This window comes from Antechinus flavipes, chromosome 2 (assembly GCF_016432865.1).
Source record: "Antechinus flavipes isolate AdamAnt ecotype Samford, QLD, Australia chromosome 2, AdamAnt_v2, whole genome shotgun sequence".
Classification (NCBI taxonomy): Eukaryota; Metazoa; Chordata; class Mammalia; order Dasyuromorphia; family Dasyuridae; genus Antechinus; species Antechinus flavipes.
This window is the reverse complement of record NC_067399.1, coordinates 577591392-577605746: the sequence shown is the minus strand read 5'-3', so window position 1 is coordinate 577605746 and position 14355 is coordinate 577591392. Positions and strand designations below refer to the sequence as shown.

General features: G+C 37.3%; 1 protein-coding gene and 1 non-coding gene across 3 annotated transcripts; both read left to right on the top strand.

Annotated features, from left to right (window-relative positions):
* Positions 1 to 2542: 2542 nt before the first annotated feature.
* LOC127551460 (general transcription factor II-I repeat domain-containing protein 2-like) lies at positions 2543 to 14355 on the top strand. Of its 2 annotated transcripts, XM_051981194.1 has the most exons (5): positions 2543 to 3069; positions 5753 to 5872; positions 7648 to 7804; positions 8187 to 10011; positions 11813 to 14355. In XM_051981194.1, the coding sequence occupies exon 4, from the start codon at positions 8193 to 8195 to the stop codon at positions 10002 to 10004; it is 1812 nt and encodes a 603-aa protein (XP_051837154.1). In that variant the 5' UTR covers positions 2543 to 3069; positions 5753 to 5872; positions 7648 to 7804; positions 8187 to 8192; the 3' UTR covers positions 10005 to 10011; positions 11813 to 14355. The 2 variants fall into 2 exon arrangements, with proteins under 2 accessions (XP_051837154.1, XP_051837153.1); XM_051981193.1 differs by having other exon boundaries at positions 2543 to 5872; positions 7648 to 7809.
* LOC127552670 (small Cajal body-specific RNA 15) lies at positions 6003 to 6135 on the top strand. Its single transcript, XR_007951525.1, has one exon. It is a non-coding gene; the product is annotated as a small Cajal body-specific RNA 15 (non-coding RNA).

Genomic DNA, 14355 nt, shown 5'->3' with positions numbered 1-14355 from the left:
TGAGTTCGTGTAAGCAGCTAAATTCCATTTCTGTACTTTAGTGTTCCTTTACTTTCTGATTTCTTACCATAAAGATAGGACAGGATTTAAAAGATAAAAACTTTTTTAGTGTAGGGAGTATGGGAAATTTATATATGAACTGATAGATTCATGCTTGACAGAAAGGTAAATTTCTTGAGCTTTACTTCATGAGCCACTGCCCACCAGGAGGCTCTGATTTGAAGCATTAAAAGCTATTAAAAGCCAGAAAGAGAAATTACAGGAAGAAATTGACAAGAAGGAAGTAGTTAGCAGAGAAGCACAAGAAAAGAGTACAAATTATTCCTGAAAGAACCAAGGACATCAAGACTTGCACTCCAGAATTGTGAGCTGCATTCATGGGCTTCTCCACTCATATCTTCTCTGTTAGAATGTGTTTTTACAGTGAAATGGGGAACTGAACCAGGAATTAATAAATTGCGCTTTGGACTTGAACTTTGGTCTTCCTAATTCCCTTCTTTATACATCTTAACAGATTGTTTTTCTTGTTGTTTCCAACTCTTTGTGGCCCCATTTGGAATTTTCTTCACAGAGGTCCTAAAGCAGTTAGCCATTTCCCTCTTCAATTCATTTTACAGATAAGGAAACTGAGGCCAACAAGGATAAATGAGATTCCCAGGATAAATATTTAGTGTCTGAGGCCAGATGTGAACTCAAAAAGAGGACTCTTCCTGACTCTGAGCCCCACACTTTTTACTGCCCTGACTCACTGCCCCAGTTCTTTTTCTACTGATATCTTTGTTAAATTTAGCTTAAATGTCATTAAAATTTTAATCATTATTCATGTTTATCTTTATTTTCAATGTTGTATTTAGTTTTTTTTTAAAAGAAAAAACTAAATTCAACTTAAGAAATATAAGGTGGGGAAGGTATTGCTAAAAAGGTAATATGAAAAAGAACTAGAGGTTTTAGAGGGCAAATTCAATGTCAAGTGTGATGAATCAGAGAAGCTAGAATGAGAGGCATAGTGTTTAGAACTAGGGAGGTGATTGTTCCACTGCATTTCACCCTTTTGAGACTATAACTAGACCATTGTGTATGGCTCTATGCATAGTTTTAGGAAGAAAATTGATAAGCTGGAATGGGCCCCTAACATGGGATTGAAGTATGGCGCTAAGGGACATTGTGTGAAGGTTGTCTTAAAGTATTTAAGGATCAATCATGTGGAAGATGTTAAATTTGTTCTGCTTAGCTGCAGGGAGTGTGATTAGAAGCAACATGGGGAAACTTCAAAGAAGCAGATTTTGGTTTGATTAGGCTTTAGTGGAGGATTTTTGATCAGGCATGGTTAAGACTAAAAAGGCTCTGAAATTCTTTCCAAACATGAAATTCTGATATATGATTATGAAGTGGAAGGGAAAGGAAATGTATCATTTCCATCAATATACATATTCAGACACCCTAGGATAACTCTGATAAATGGAGATTGTTTTATTCCTCGTCATATGTACTAATTCCTAAAATGCCATGAACCTTCCCCACATCCTATCAGTGCTTCTTCACGAAAAGTGAATGAATTAAAAAGTTTAAGAAATCAGTGAAAGATTATTACAGTATGAATAATATGCCATTAAACAGCTGTGTGATCTTTTGTGACGTACTCAAATCTCCTCTGACTTCAGTTTCTTCAACTTCAAAAAAGGCATTTGGTCTAGATCATAAATTCAGTCTATAAGTTAAAATAATTTCAAAGGTCATGGTCCAAGTCCTCCTTTTGTAAATAAGAAAATTAAGGTCCAGCTTCACTGACTAGCCTAAGGTCAGGCAGGTGTTTGTCTCCCTGAGTTCAGGACTCCTAAGTCGGCGCTTTTTCCATCTCAGTCTGGGTCTAAGGTTCTTTTCAGGCTGGGCTGGAACCGGCTCCTACCGGGAAGCTGATTGTGAAATGGTCGGTGAGTGTGTACGCCTCGGAAATCGGCAAATACTACCCATCAGGAGCCTGGTTTTTTGTTTTATTGACTGTCTAGACTTTAAGAAATCAATGGAGAAGATGTTAATGATACAGATTAAACTTAAAACTGTCAAGGGGACATTTTTTCCCCCAAAGAGAGGTGATGTCAAACATTTACCATCTCGCGCCTGCTCCCGGCTCAAGATCTAAGCTCCTACGCCGTCAGCTTGGGTACTGCACCGACGGCCAGGTGGTGGATGAAAGGCTCTCCACACTAGACCCCGGTTCCCGGCTTCCCAGAGCCGCTTGAGACAGCGACACGGAATTCGAACTCAGGTCCTAGGACTGCAAGTTTCGCTGCGCCAAGGCGCCTTTCAGAGTACCTAAACTGCACTTCCCCTTCTCCTCACTCCGCTTAACTCCTTTAAACTTGGCTGGACCTTTTGAATGAACGAAGGAGGAAAGGTCTGCTCTAAAACTAATTCCAACTCAAAGACACGCCTTCTGTAGGCGGCTTCTAACGGGGTCCACGTCATCACGCTCACCAAAGCGTAGGGTGGGACTTCCTCTCTGGGGCGGGACTTCCTCTCTGGGGCTAGCACCGCTTCCACCGGAAATAGGATCTTCCTATCCTGTAGTTCGAAATCGTTGGCGGTTGCGTGGAACGTCTTAAGGAGTTGTCTCTATTTCGGACGGTTTTCCGTTGCTTCTTTGTTGGACGTCCGGAGAAGGCCAGGCAGGCGGGGAACGCGAGCGGGGTCGGAGGGTTAGTCAGGGGTTAGTAGTAAGCACTGAGCGGGGCTGGCCCCGACCTTAGTTCGCTATTTCCTGGAGGGAAGGGAGAGATTTGGGTGCTCTCCCGGGGAAGTTGAGCCCTTTCAGTGCGGCTGGAGGGTACTCTATACCCCGTGACGGGCCTATCCATTTTCCTAGAATCAGCTAGAAAGAACTGTTAACTACTCCAACCCAAGCTACTGAGGGCCGGCAGGGATTTTGATTTGACCAACATCACAACAGGGAGCAAAGAGCAGAACTGAAATTTGAACCCGTTATCTCCGACCCAAAATGTGGTGTTCTTTCCCACTAGATGACCTAGAAAGAAATGTGGAATTCCGGCAGTAGCCATAATTCGTTATGAGGTAGGCACTGTGCTTAGTTTTGGGGGTACAGATGCCTAGAGTCCCTGCCCTCAAGAAGCTTTACCTCCTAATAACACGTAAAAGAACTGTGCATCCTAAGTATAGGCGGAGTGGAGGGAAGGAAATAGGATGCGGGTTGGGCACTGAACCTGGAAAGGCCTGCGGACAATGGGACTGGAACTAAATCTTGGAGTAAGCTAAGAAATGAGGGGACAGTATTCCAGGCTTGGGGATTTCCAATGCAAAGAGAGGTGGGCAAAGCTGCTTTAGGTGTGGAAGAAGAGCACAAGTTGCAAGACTTGGAAAAAGCAGGAAGGGGCCGAGTGGGGAAAGGTTGTAATGCCCTGTATAATATGTACAGTTCTATTAATCTCTTCTAAAAAGAAACTCAAAATTTTGAGTCACTCTTGAAATACGCTTTAGTCCTTGCAATACTTTAGAAAGCTTCAGATTCCATTCTGGGGATATAGCTCTTAAGAGTTAAAATTATATTTATAGCATTTCTTACCGTGTATCTGATTTCTGTTTTATTTATTAATGAAGAGACTTTTTTTCCTGATAGTGAACACAATGTTTTTTGTTGTTTATATTCAGGGTATGAGTTTCTTTTAAAAGTCAGATGGCTTTTATGTTTTACACATGTCTTTAAATGGCACATCAGAATCTCTGGCTCGTTTACAAATGTATAACGTTTACAAGTTATAAAATTAAAAAAAATTTATGGGTAGTTCTTTACTTCTTTTGCCAGAGTCTATTTTCAACCTTCTATATCTTGAGCTCCACTTTGTTTAGGATTAAAAAGACTGTCTTCATCTCTACTGTAGGCAAGCACCTAAGATAACTTCATCAAGCAAGGATTTCATTTTTAAAAATATGTATTTTTAACTCTTTACATTTTGAAATTTAGGAACAAGGAATTAGTACATGTAGGCTGGAAGTGAGATAACCTAAATCAAATTCAATTAGAATGATTTAAATTGTAGTTATTTTAGCCTATTGGAAGTATACAGTGTAAATTCAAGTTGCATCAGGGAATTATTCACACCAATTTGGACCTATTTCATATTATTATCATTATAATAGTCTCACCTTCATTTAGTAAATAAGGAGCCATCCAAAGTTGCACTTAGTAAGGGTAGAATTAATTTAATAGCTAGATAGCCCCTGATTCCTCTTAAGTTATAGGCAAATCTCCTATTTAGATTAGATTTAGATTTTCTGTAATAGACCGAGAAGGATAAAAAAAAAAAATCTAGTAAATATGGCATTAAAATAAAAAAATTTAGTATTTGGTACATGGGAAGAATAATAGAAAATATTGTATACAAAGTAGGGCTTTAAGCATGCAAAGAAAATATGCTTATTTATTTCATTGAAAGTCGTACAAATGAAAAAAAAATTGTTTTGAATATAATTGGGGGAAAATGTTAAGTAAATAAAAATAAATTAAAAAAAAAAAAAAAAAGACAGTTGTAAATGGGTAGTAGCTCCGAATTTTCCCTTTTCCTTAAAAGAAAAACTCAACCTCATGAGATGCCATCATGGCTATTTAGGTTTTGAGTGAAAAGTAATGTTGAGCTAGAGCAAAGTTTTTTTGTAACTTTTGTCTTTTCTACGAGATAACGAGTTTAAATTTTATTTCTTGGAAAAGTTTTAAGCTTCTGTTACTTTTTGAACTCAATAGCTATTCTCTACATAGGCTTCTAAAAGTTAATGCAAGTTACATAGGAAAAGGAGATCATTCTGATTTTATGATGATTTAGTACTTGTAAACCGATAAACTGTAGAGTGAACAGAAATTACTTAACGTTTGACACTTTGTTTCTAATATTTTTTGGTTAGTGTGAAGTTGAAGGTTAAGATAGCAATCAAAAAGATTTGACAGTTTTGTCATTTATATACAGTCTTATAAGATTGAAAATTACTAACCTTACATTTTTCCAAGTCTATCTCATATGAGATTCTCTCAACATGACTTAATGTTTCTTTCTCCTTCTTTATTAAATCTTGAATTTTGTTTTTTAATAAGGAAAGAAATTTTTTTTAATGGTAGATTAGTCTTATATTTTGAGACTTATATCCCAAAGTCCAGAGGCAAGGACTTTAGGGGAAGGAATTAGGGGAATGGCTGGGGCGCCAGATAGTTTTTATTTGTAGGTGCTCAAAATGATAGATTTACCTGTGAAACATTTTGAGGACTGCACTATATCGAATGTGGTTATTCGGGATGTCATTTCTTGTTCTTCAAAAATACATAATTTGAAAATTCTTAGGGGACTGGTGTTTTCCTGTTGGACATGTTGCTTGGCGTTGACCCCTTAAGTTTTTTGTGTCACTAGCCCCTTTTGAACTTATAAAACTCTTGGAGAAAGACCAATTTGCCTTTGAGAAAAGCCTTATTATTAGGTTTTGGCAATGTGAACAAAGGAAACCACAAAAACTCGTTTTTGATGTAGAATTAAGCAAATAAAAGTTGATTGGAAGCTGAAAACTAGGAAGTTATTCTTGTGTTAGTATTGCTTCATTTGGCCAGGAGGGGGAGAAATAAGAGAGTAGCTGATAAAGTTTTAGGAAATAATTTAAATAAAAGCAACAAACCAGCACAAATCCAAGGGAGATTAGACTGAACTTAACAAAATTGATAAAAGTTTTTATGTCCAGTAAATTGTTTTATTCTTTCCAGGACTTTTCACTTCTAGCCAACAGAGGAAATAACTGCTGTCTGGGGGCTTATTCTCAGATAATGAGTTCATCTGCTACTTGGATGTAGTGCATTCATTCAGCAGCTATTAATTGGAATGAAGTAAGTATCCAGAGACTTCAAAGATTCCAATCTGAACTTGAATTTCTGAAAGTAAGAGAGTTGATCTATTCTGATCTTAATATTCTGACCTTCCAAAGGAAAAAATGCTTTGATTCAGGATTTGAGTCTCCTGGAGGCCTAAGAAAGTGGAGTCATTGAAGTCATGCTGACTCTTCTGATACGAGCCTCCTAAATGAAAAGGTTGTGAGAACAGGCCCTGCCTTTCAAGATGACTTAAGGTCCTACTTCATCAACCAACAGCAAATGTGAAATTAACCATATTCTGACATTATAAAATGACTCTAACCGTTTAGATACTTGGAATCATAACTCCTACAGGGATGTGGCATTGTGGAATTGGCCAGGAAGGTAGGCTTTACTTTTTCCTGGAGTGGCTATAACTGTTATAGCAATATCTCTAAACAAATCACCAGTTCCCTATTGGGCTTTCCTCCTGGATTGTTCATAAGTGCCTTAAACTCAACATGCCCAAAGTGGATATGGAAAATAAGGTAATGTCAGTGATTCCAAGATTATAAACCTCAGTAGCTGAGAGAGATCAGTATGTTACTCAATTGAATTTTAATCATCAGCTAGGAAACTTAAAAAAATCCAGTCTTTCATCTATCCTTCATCTTTCTGGGACCACCATTTACTTATGTTGTGATTTTACTTTCTTCCCTTCACATTTTAAAATGTAATTAACTAATTCAACTTTATACTGCCTTTCAGATCTCTTGTTCTAATATAGTGTCATTTCTCATGCTTTGTCATGTGCCTACCCAGTATCATTCCTACCATCCTTTACTTCCACTCCTACCCTGCTGCTTCTGTAAGGGAGCTAGTTTAATATCATTCAACTGAGCTATCAGCAAGAAAATCATGTCACTAGCAGCAATACTTTTACTCTTCCCTAATTCTATATCATATTCTGCCCAGAGATTGTTCCAAACTTCCTCTCACTGAGAAGCTTGCATCATGCTTTACTGAGAAAATAGAAGCCCTTCACCATAAACTTCATCTTCTTTGTATCTGAAAACCTTGACATTATATCCCACTATTTCTTCACTTATTCCAGTTTTTGTTAATGAGGTGGTCCTTCACTTCATTGAAACCAATATTTTAAATCAACCTTTGATCCTATCTTCTCTTGCTGGAGCAGCTTGCTCCCTTCATTGTTTTCTTTCCTAAACATTTCTATTTAAAGTTTTGAGTTACAAGTTCTATCCTTCTTCACTTCCTCATCCCTGAGATGGTAAGCAAAAAAGTACAAGTACAAGAAGGCTTAATTAAAATGTTAAAAAACAAAAGAAAGTAAAAAATAGGACGCTTCAATCTGTATTCAATAAATATCTGGTATTTCTCTGGAATTAGATAGTATGATTCATCATTATTCCTTTGGGGTTGTCTTGGATGATTGTATTGCTGAAAATAGGTAATTGACTATTACTGTGTACAGTGTTCTCATGTTTCTGTTCATTTCATTGTGCATCAGTTCTTGTAAATCTTTCCAAGTTTTTCTGAAATCATCCTGCTTATTTCTTCCAGCACAATATTTCTAATTATAATTTTTATTTTGAGGCAATTGGGGTTAAGTGACTTATCTAGGGTCATACAGCTAGGAAGTGTCAAATACCTTGAGACCAGATTTGAACTTGCGTCCTCCTGATTTCAGGGTTAGTGCTCTATCCACTGAGCCACCTAGCTGCCCCTCAGCACAATAATATTCCATTGCAATCATACACCACAATTTGTTTTACCATTCTCTAATGCAGGGGTCCTCGAACTATGGCCCGCTGAGGACATTTATGCAGCCCGCCGGGTTATGGCAAAATCAGACCGGAAGTGACATTCGAACTAAACTCACCTTAGCAACGCACACTTCCGGCACTGGGCTGAGGCAGCGGAGACAGAGTGTGAGGCGATACTGAGGTGAGGTGAGTTCCCAGGGCAGCGTGTGTGGTGTGGGGAAGGGAGAGAGATGCAGAAGACAGAGAACTGACAGCCCACAGCCTTGTACAGTAATGGCAGCCACCACAACAGACAAGCGTGGGGGATGTACAGTGCATGCTGCGTATGTCATGGTCGCTGCAGGGGGAACTCACTGCAGCAGTGAAAGTCGGAAGCGGGATTGCAAAGAGCGGGAGAGAGAGTGCCGGAAATGGAAGCATCCAAGCGCAGAGGCAGCTTGGAGGAAGTTGGGCATTGCAGTCTGTATGTCTCTGTGTGGGCAAAGTTATTGCTGGTATATTGTTTTTGTAGCGCTGTATACATATGTATTGGTATTTTACTAATAGCAATTTGGAATCCCTAGGAAATAATGATGTCAAGAAAAAGAAAAATTGACTCGGAGTGTAGGATATTCAAAGAACAGTGGACTTATAATTACTTTTTCATGCAGCACAAGGAAAGAGCTGTATGTCTGATATGCCAGAATATTGTGTCTGTGTTCAAAGAATATAATTTGCGTCGACACTATGAAACTCAACATAAAGATAAATATGATTGTTTGGTTGGAGAAGTGAGAAAAGATAAAATATTAAAACTGAAAAATACATTGACAATTCATCAAAATACTTTTGTGAAGCAGAAGCAGAAGCAGAAGCAGGTAAATATTTCATCACTGCGAGCAAGTTTTCAAGTTGCCAAACTAATAGCACGCACTGGCAGACCATTCGTGGAGGGAGAATTTGTTAAAGAATGCCTTCTTTCTGTTGCCAAAGAGATGTGTCCAGAGAAGGCCGATTTATTTAGTACAGTGAGTCTTTCAGGCCCTACAATTACACGGAGGATTAAAGAAATGGGAGACAATCTGCATCAGCATTTGCAAAACTCCTTAAAAAAAATTTCATATTTTTCCTTGGCACTCAACGAAATCAATGATGTTCGTGATTCTGCACAACTTCTAATTTTTATTCGTGGGGCTAATGATTATTTTGAAGTCATAGAAGAGCTTGCTGCACTGCAAAGCATCAAAGGAGCAACTACAGGAGAGGATATCTATGAAAAGGTTTGCCAAACTATGAATGGTTTGGAGCTGGACTGGGCTAAACTAGTCAGTGTGACAACTGATGGTGCGCCTAGCATGGTGGGATCTAAGAAAGGAGTAATTACTTGCATTAACCAAGAGATGGACAAACATAACCATTCTCATCCAATAGCCATACACGGCCTCATCCACCAACAAGCACTGTGTAGTAAATCACTGAAGTGGGACTCTGTTATGAAAATTGTGGTATCTTGTGTTAACTTCATGAGAGCTAATGCACTAAATCACAGACAATTTCAGCAATTTCTGTCTGAACTTAATGTTGAATATGGAGATGTTCACACAGAAGTCCATTGGCTGAGTCGAGGGAGAGTTTTGAAACGTTTCTATGACTTACTTCCACAGATTACAACTTTTCTGCTTTCAAAAAACAAAGAAGTACCAGAGCTCAGTGATGCAGAATGGAAATGGCACCTCGCCTTTCTGACAGATGTAACAGAGCTACTCAACAATTTCAATATGCAACTTCAAGAAAAGGGGAAGCTCATCTGTGATATGCAATCACATGTCAAAGCATTTGAAGTAAAATTAGGCCTCCTCATCAAACAAGTGAAGGAGGAAAACTTCTGCCATCTCCCCACAACTCAAAATCTGTTAGCGGAAAAACCACTGATTGCATTCCCAAACAAAACATGTGTGGATTCTTTGGAAAAATTGCGAAATGAGTTGCAGTTTAGATTTAAAGAGCTTCATCTCCATGAACAGGATATGCAGCTTTTCCGTAACCCATTTTCTGTTGACATTGAAAATGTGGATACAATTTACCAAATGGAATTGGCTGAACTGCAGAATTGTGACTCTCTGAAAGACGCATTCAAGTCAAGCAGCCTTCATAATTTCTATGCATCTCTCCCCTCTGAGACATATCCTCATCTCAGGAATCATGCACTCAAAATGACAACCATCTTTGGCAGCACTTATTTCTGTGAACAGACCTTTTCTAGAATGAAACATTTGAAATCTCCAACCAGATCAAGACTAACGGATGCACACTTGCATCACTTGTTACGACTAGCTGTGACAAATATGGAACCAGACATTGACCATCTCATTAGTCAAAAGCAGGCCCATAGTTCCCATTGAAATATTGGTAAGTTTGTTGATTTAACTTTACTTCATTTTAAATATTGTATTTGTTCCCGTTTTGTTTCTTCACTTCAAAATAAGATATGCAGCATGCATAGGAATTTGTTCATAGTTTTTTTTTTTTTTTTTTTAAACTGTAGTCCGGCCCTCCAGCAGTCTGAGGGACAGTGAACTGGCTCCCTATTTAAAAAGTTTGAGGACCCCTGTTCTAATTGATGGCATCTCTTTGATTTCCAGTTCTTAGCCACAAAAAGCTGGTATAAATAGTTGTGTATAAATAGGTCCTTAACCCTTCTTTGGATGTCTTTTGGGCTGTAGACCTAGCAGTGTTATTGCTACATCAAAGAGTATGCACAATTTTGTGTCAGTTTCAAATTGCTTTTCAGAATGATTGGATCAGCTCACAATTTCACCAGTAGTACATTCATGTCCCAGTTTTTCCATATTCTTAACAATATTCAACATTGTCATATTAGCCAATCTGATAGGTGTAAAATGCTCTATCACCTTCTCTTCTTTGCTGGCTCATCCTCTATCTAATTGCTGTATGCTGGACCTTCATCTCTATATTGTGTGTAGGAAAGGATAGAATCTGGAATCAGATGCTTCTTTCACTTGGTGACCTCATTTATTCCCTAGGGTCTGTTAATCCCTATGCCACTGATTCCCTACAACTGCTTAGTCTCTGAGCCCCAGGCATACTGTTGAATATCTCTTAATTGGATGGACGTAGGTATATTTCCTTATCTCTCCTCCAAATCTCTCCCCTTCATCAAATTAGATATAATATTTGTAAAGCACTTAGCATGGTGCCTCTATCCCCAATTTTTCTGACCTTCCCCCCCCTTTTTGGGGGGGACTATGGAGGGAAAATACAGGCCACCATCCTTTGTCACCCAGTTCCAAAATTTCCAAAACTCTACCCCTGACTTTTCATTCTCTATCACTGCATATATACATTCAGTTGCCAAATCTTTGCTGCCCACCTCCATAACATTTGTCTCTCCTGCTTCGGGCTGTCATTGCCTCTTAGCTAAATTCTAGTAACAGTCTTCTGATCATTTCCCTAACTCATAAGTCCCGTCCAGTGCTTTCTTTACCACTCAGACCTCTTGATTATAGTGAGAAGAAAGTACTGGCAGGAAGAGAAGTTCAGTTTTGTTTGTTCTGGGTCATTTAGGATCCTCGCTTAACTTTCTGGAATCCTTTTTCAAGGGTATAGGCATGTGGAGGAAGAGGAGATAAGTCAAAAAGTTCTTTACTTCTTAAAGGACCCTTAAATTTAGTATTTCTTTGATTGTGATGTATTGTTAAAAATAATGTCTTGCTAGCCAGGTACTTTTTAAGCCTTCACTCAATGCTAATAAAAACCTGTATTTTCAAAAACTTTAATAGATATATTTAAGGGCTTGTATATCAGCAGAAAAAATGTCATTTGTGTAACAATTCTAATGAGTCACTCTTAATTATTCTAGAATTGTTATCTAGTTTTTTACATGATATGACTTTTCAATCCCATACAGTTAAAAAAAAAAAAAAAAACCTTTCCTATAATTTCATGATGCAATCAATGATATTAGGCTTATACTAATTCTTTGTCCTGAAATATAAAGCTTACATCCCTTGGATAAATTGCTAGGAACTACATAACAAGTTAGAAATAAAACCAGTAAAGAAATTGAAAGCTTTTGATATTTCCTTTTCTTTTACAGCAAACTCTTCAGTGGTTATGTTTCTGTAAGAAATCTTTATTATTCATTTTGCAGCTTCTCTGTGTAATTGCTTGGCTATTTTTCCCCCCACAGGCTCATGTAAAGGTGATTGGGTGAGACTTCTTGAAGGAAACCAGCAATGTGAACTGTATTGAAAGAATGGACCAGGCTTATTTCTTAATATTTGGTAGAAAGGATATGTGGAAACAGTAATTAATATGCCTTACTGATGAAGAAAAGAAAGGTGTGCATTTTTCTTTTTCAAGTATCATTACCTTAAGACAAATAAAATTTTATTTAAAATCTTAGCATCTGGCTTCGTCTGTCTTAGGAAGTCATAGAATTTTGAGCAGTGTCAAGAAATACTGTACTTCACTATATTTGCTTAACATTTTTTGTTCTGGAAATAAACCCACCAAATTGGTAATTCATGAATTAATGTTAGATTAGAAGCTACTGTTTTTCCAGTAGATGAGACTTTTCAAAACATAAAGTTGTTTTATTCTTTTTTGTCATATTCAGTGATTGCTGAAAATGACGGGAAATTTTAAGTGAGGCATATATTGAATATGATAAAGATTTGATGATGAGATTAGAACATAAACTGAGATGCATAACATTCATTTGGCTACAGTATAATCATTCTAGTTTCATTAATGCAGGACAATTTTATAATTTAGTTCATATAACAGTTTTATAACTAATATACATGCATAGCTTAAAGGTTGACTGCCAAGTTTTTAAATTTACCATTGGAAACTGAAACAATAAGTAGAAATAAAGCTGCTTAAAATAGCATTTATTGACAAATGAATCTCACTACAATGGAGTAGTAGATCAGTGATTTCCAAAGCAGTCACACACCCTTATGCAGAGGCAGACAACATTAAGCTTTTCATAAATGACCAATTTATATGCTGTTAACAAGTTTCTGTTGCATTTTGATTCCCCTCAATCTTCCTTTTGCCAGAAATTCCTATCTCTTAACTATTGGTTCCCCATTAACTGACCTGAAAAGAGCTATACTCAGTTCTCAGAAAAGACATCAATTCTAATGTATTCTTTGTTGTTTTTGTTCCATGGTGTCTGACTCTTTGACCTCGGTGGGACCTTTCTTGGCAGACATACTGAAATGGTTTGCCATTTTCTCCTCCAGCTCGTTTTACAAATGAGAAACCTGAGGCAAATAGGCCTAAGGGATTGCACAGGATCTGAGGCCAGATTTAAATTCAGGAAGATGAGATTTGAACTCAGTCTTTCTGACTCCAAGCCCATCATTCTATCCACAAAGCCAACTAATGGCCCCTATGAACTTTCTCTCATTCACCAGATGTTGAACAGCTACTGCATATATGATATTGTGTTAGAGAAGTTTATCATGGGCCAATCCACCTGACTTGTTTGATGAGGAGGAAAAAAGCTCAAAAATAACAATATAGTCTACGTAGAAATGTCTCAGAGAAGAGATCAAGGACTGAGGTAACCAGGAAAGGCTTTATGCAAACCATTTCAGCAGGATCTTGAAAATATCTGACAGAGATAGAGCAGGAAATAGAAAAATGTTTTGAGTAGATTGTTAGTCAAAGCTACTGTGTAAATGAGAAAAGGCAGATCTAATTTGTCTTGGTCTTTTTAAGAAAGAGAGATAATTTTTTCCCCAGTTACATGTAAAACAACATTTTTTTTTTTTTAGTTATACCTATACATTTTTTTATTTCCACATGAATCATATTGGGAGAGAAAAATCAGGGAAAAACAAAAGGAAAAAAGTGAACATAGCATGTGTTGATTTACATTCACTCTCCTGGATGCAGACGGCATTTTCTATTCAAAGTGTATTGAGATTGCCTTAGATCACCGAAATCTGACATGAACCAAATCTATGATCATCGTAATCTTGTTCCTATGTATATGTTTTCCTGATTTTACTTGTTTTACTCAGTATCAGTTCATGTAGGTCTTTTCCAGGTCTTTCTAAAATCGACCTATTTAGCATTTTTTATCGAACAATAATATTACATTAATTTCATAAACTAAAACTTAATTCAGTCATTCCCCAAACTGATGGGTATCTACTCCTTTTCCAATTCTTTGCTGTCCACTGCTGCAAACATTTTTGTACATGTAGTTCCTTTTCCCTCTTTTATGATTTCTTTGGGATATAGAGCCAGTTATGACACTGCTGAATCAAAGAGTCTTCAGTTTGATAGTCCTTTGGGCATAGTTCCAAATTACTTTCCAGAACTGAGAATTCCAACTCCACCAACAATGCATTAGTGTCCCAGTTTCCCACATCCTCTGCAACATTTATTATTTTCTTCTCATCTTAGCCAATCTGATAGGTGTGACAAGAGTACCTCAGAGTTGTTTTAATTGTATTTCTCTAATAGTGATTTAGAGCATTTTTTCATGTGACTATAAAGGGTTTTCATTTCTTCATCTGAAAATTGTTCATATTCTTTGATCATTTGGTGGTAATTGGGAAATGACTCAGTTCTTTATATAAATGAGACCTTTTATCAAAAATACTGACTAAAAAAATTTCTCCTTCCTGTCTCCCTTCTCATCTTGGCTGCATTGGTTTTGTTTGTGCAAAAACTTTTTAATGTAATTAAAGTTATCCATTTTGCATTTTA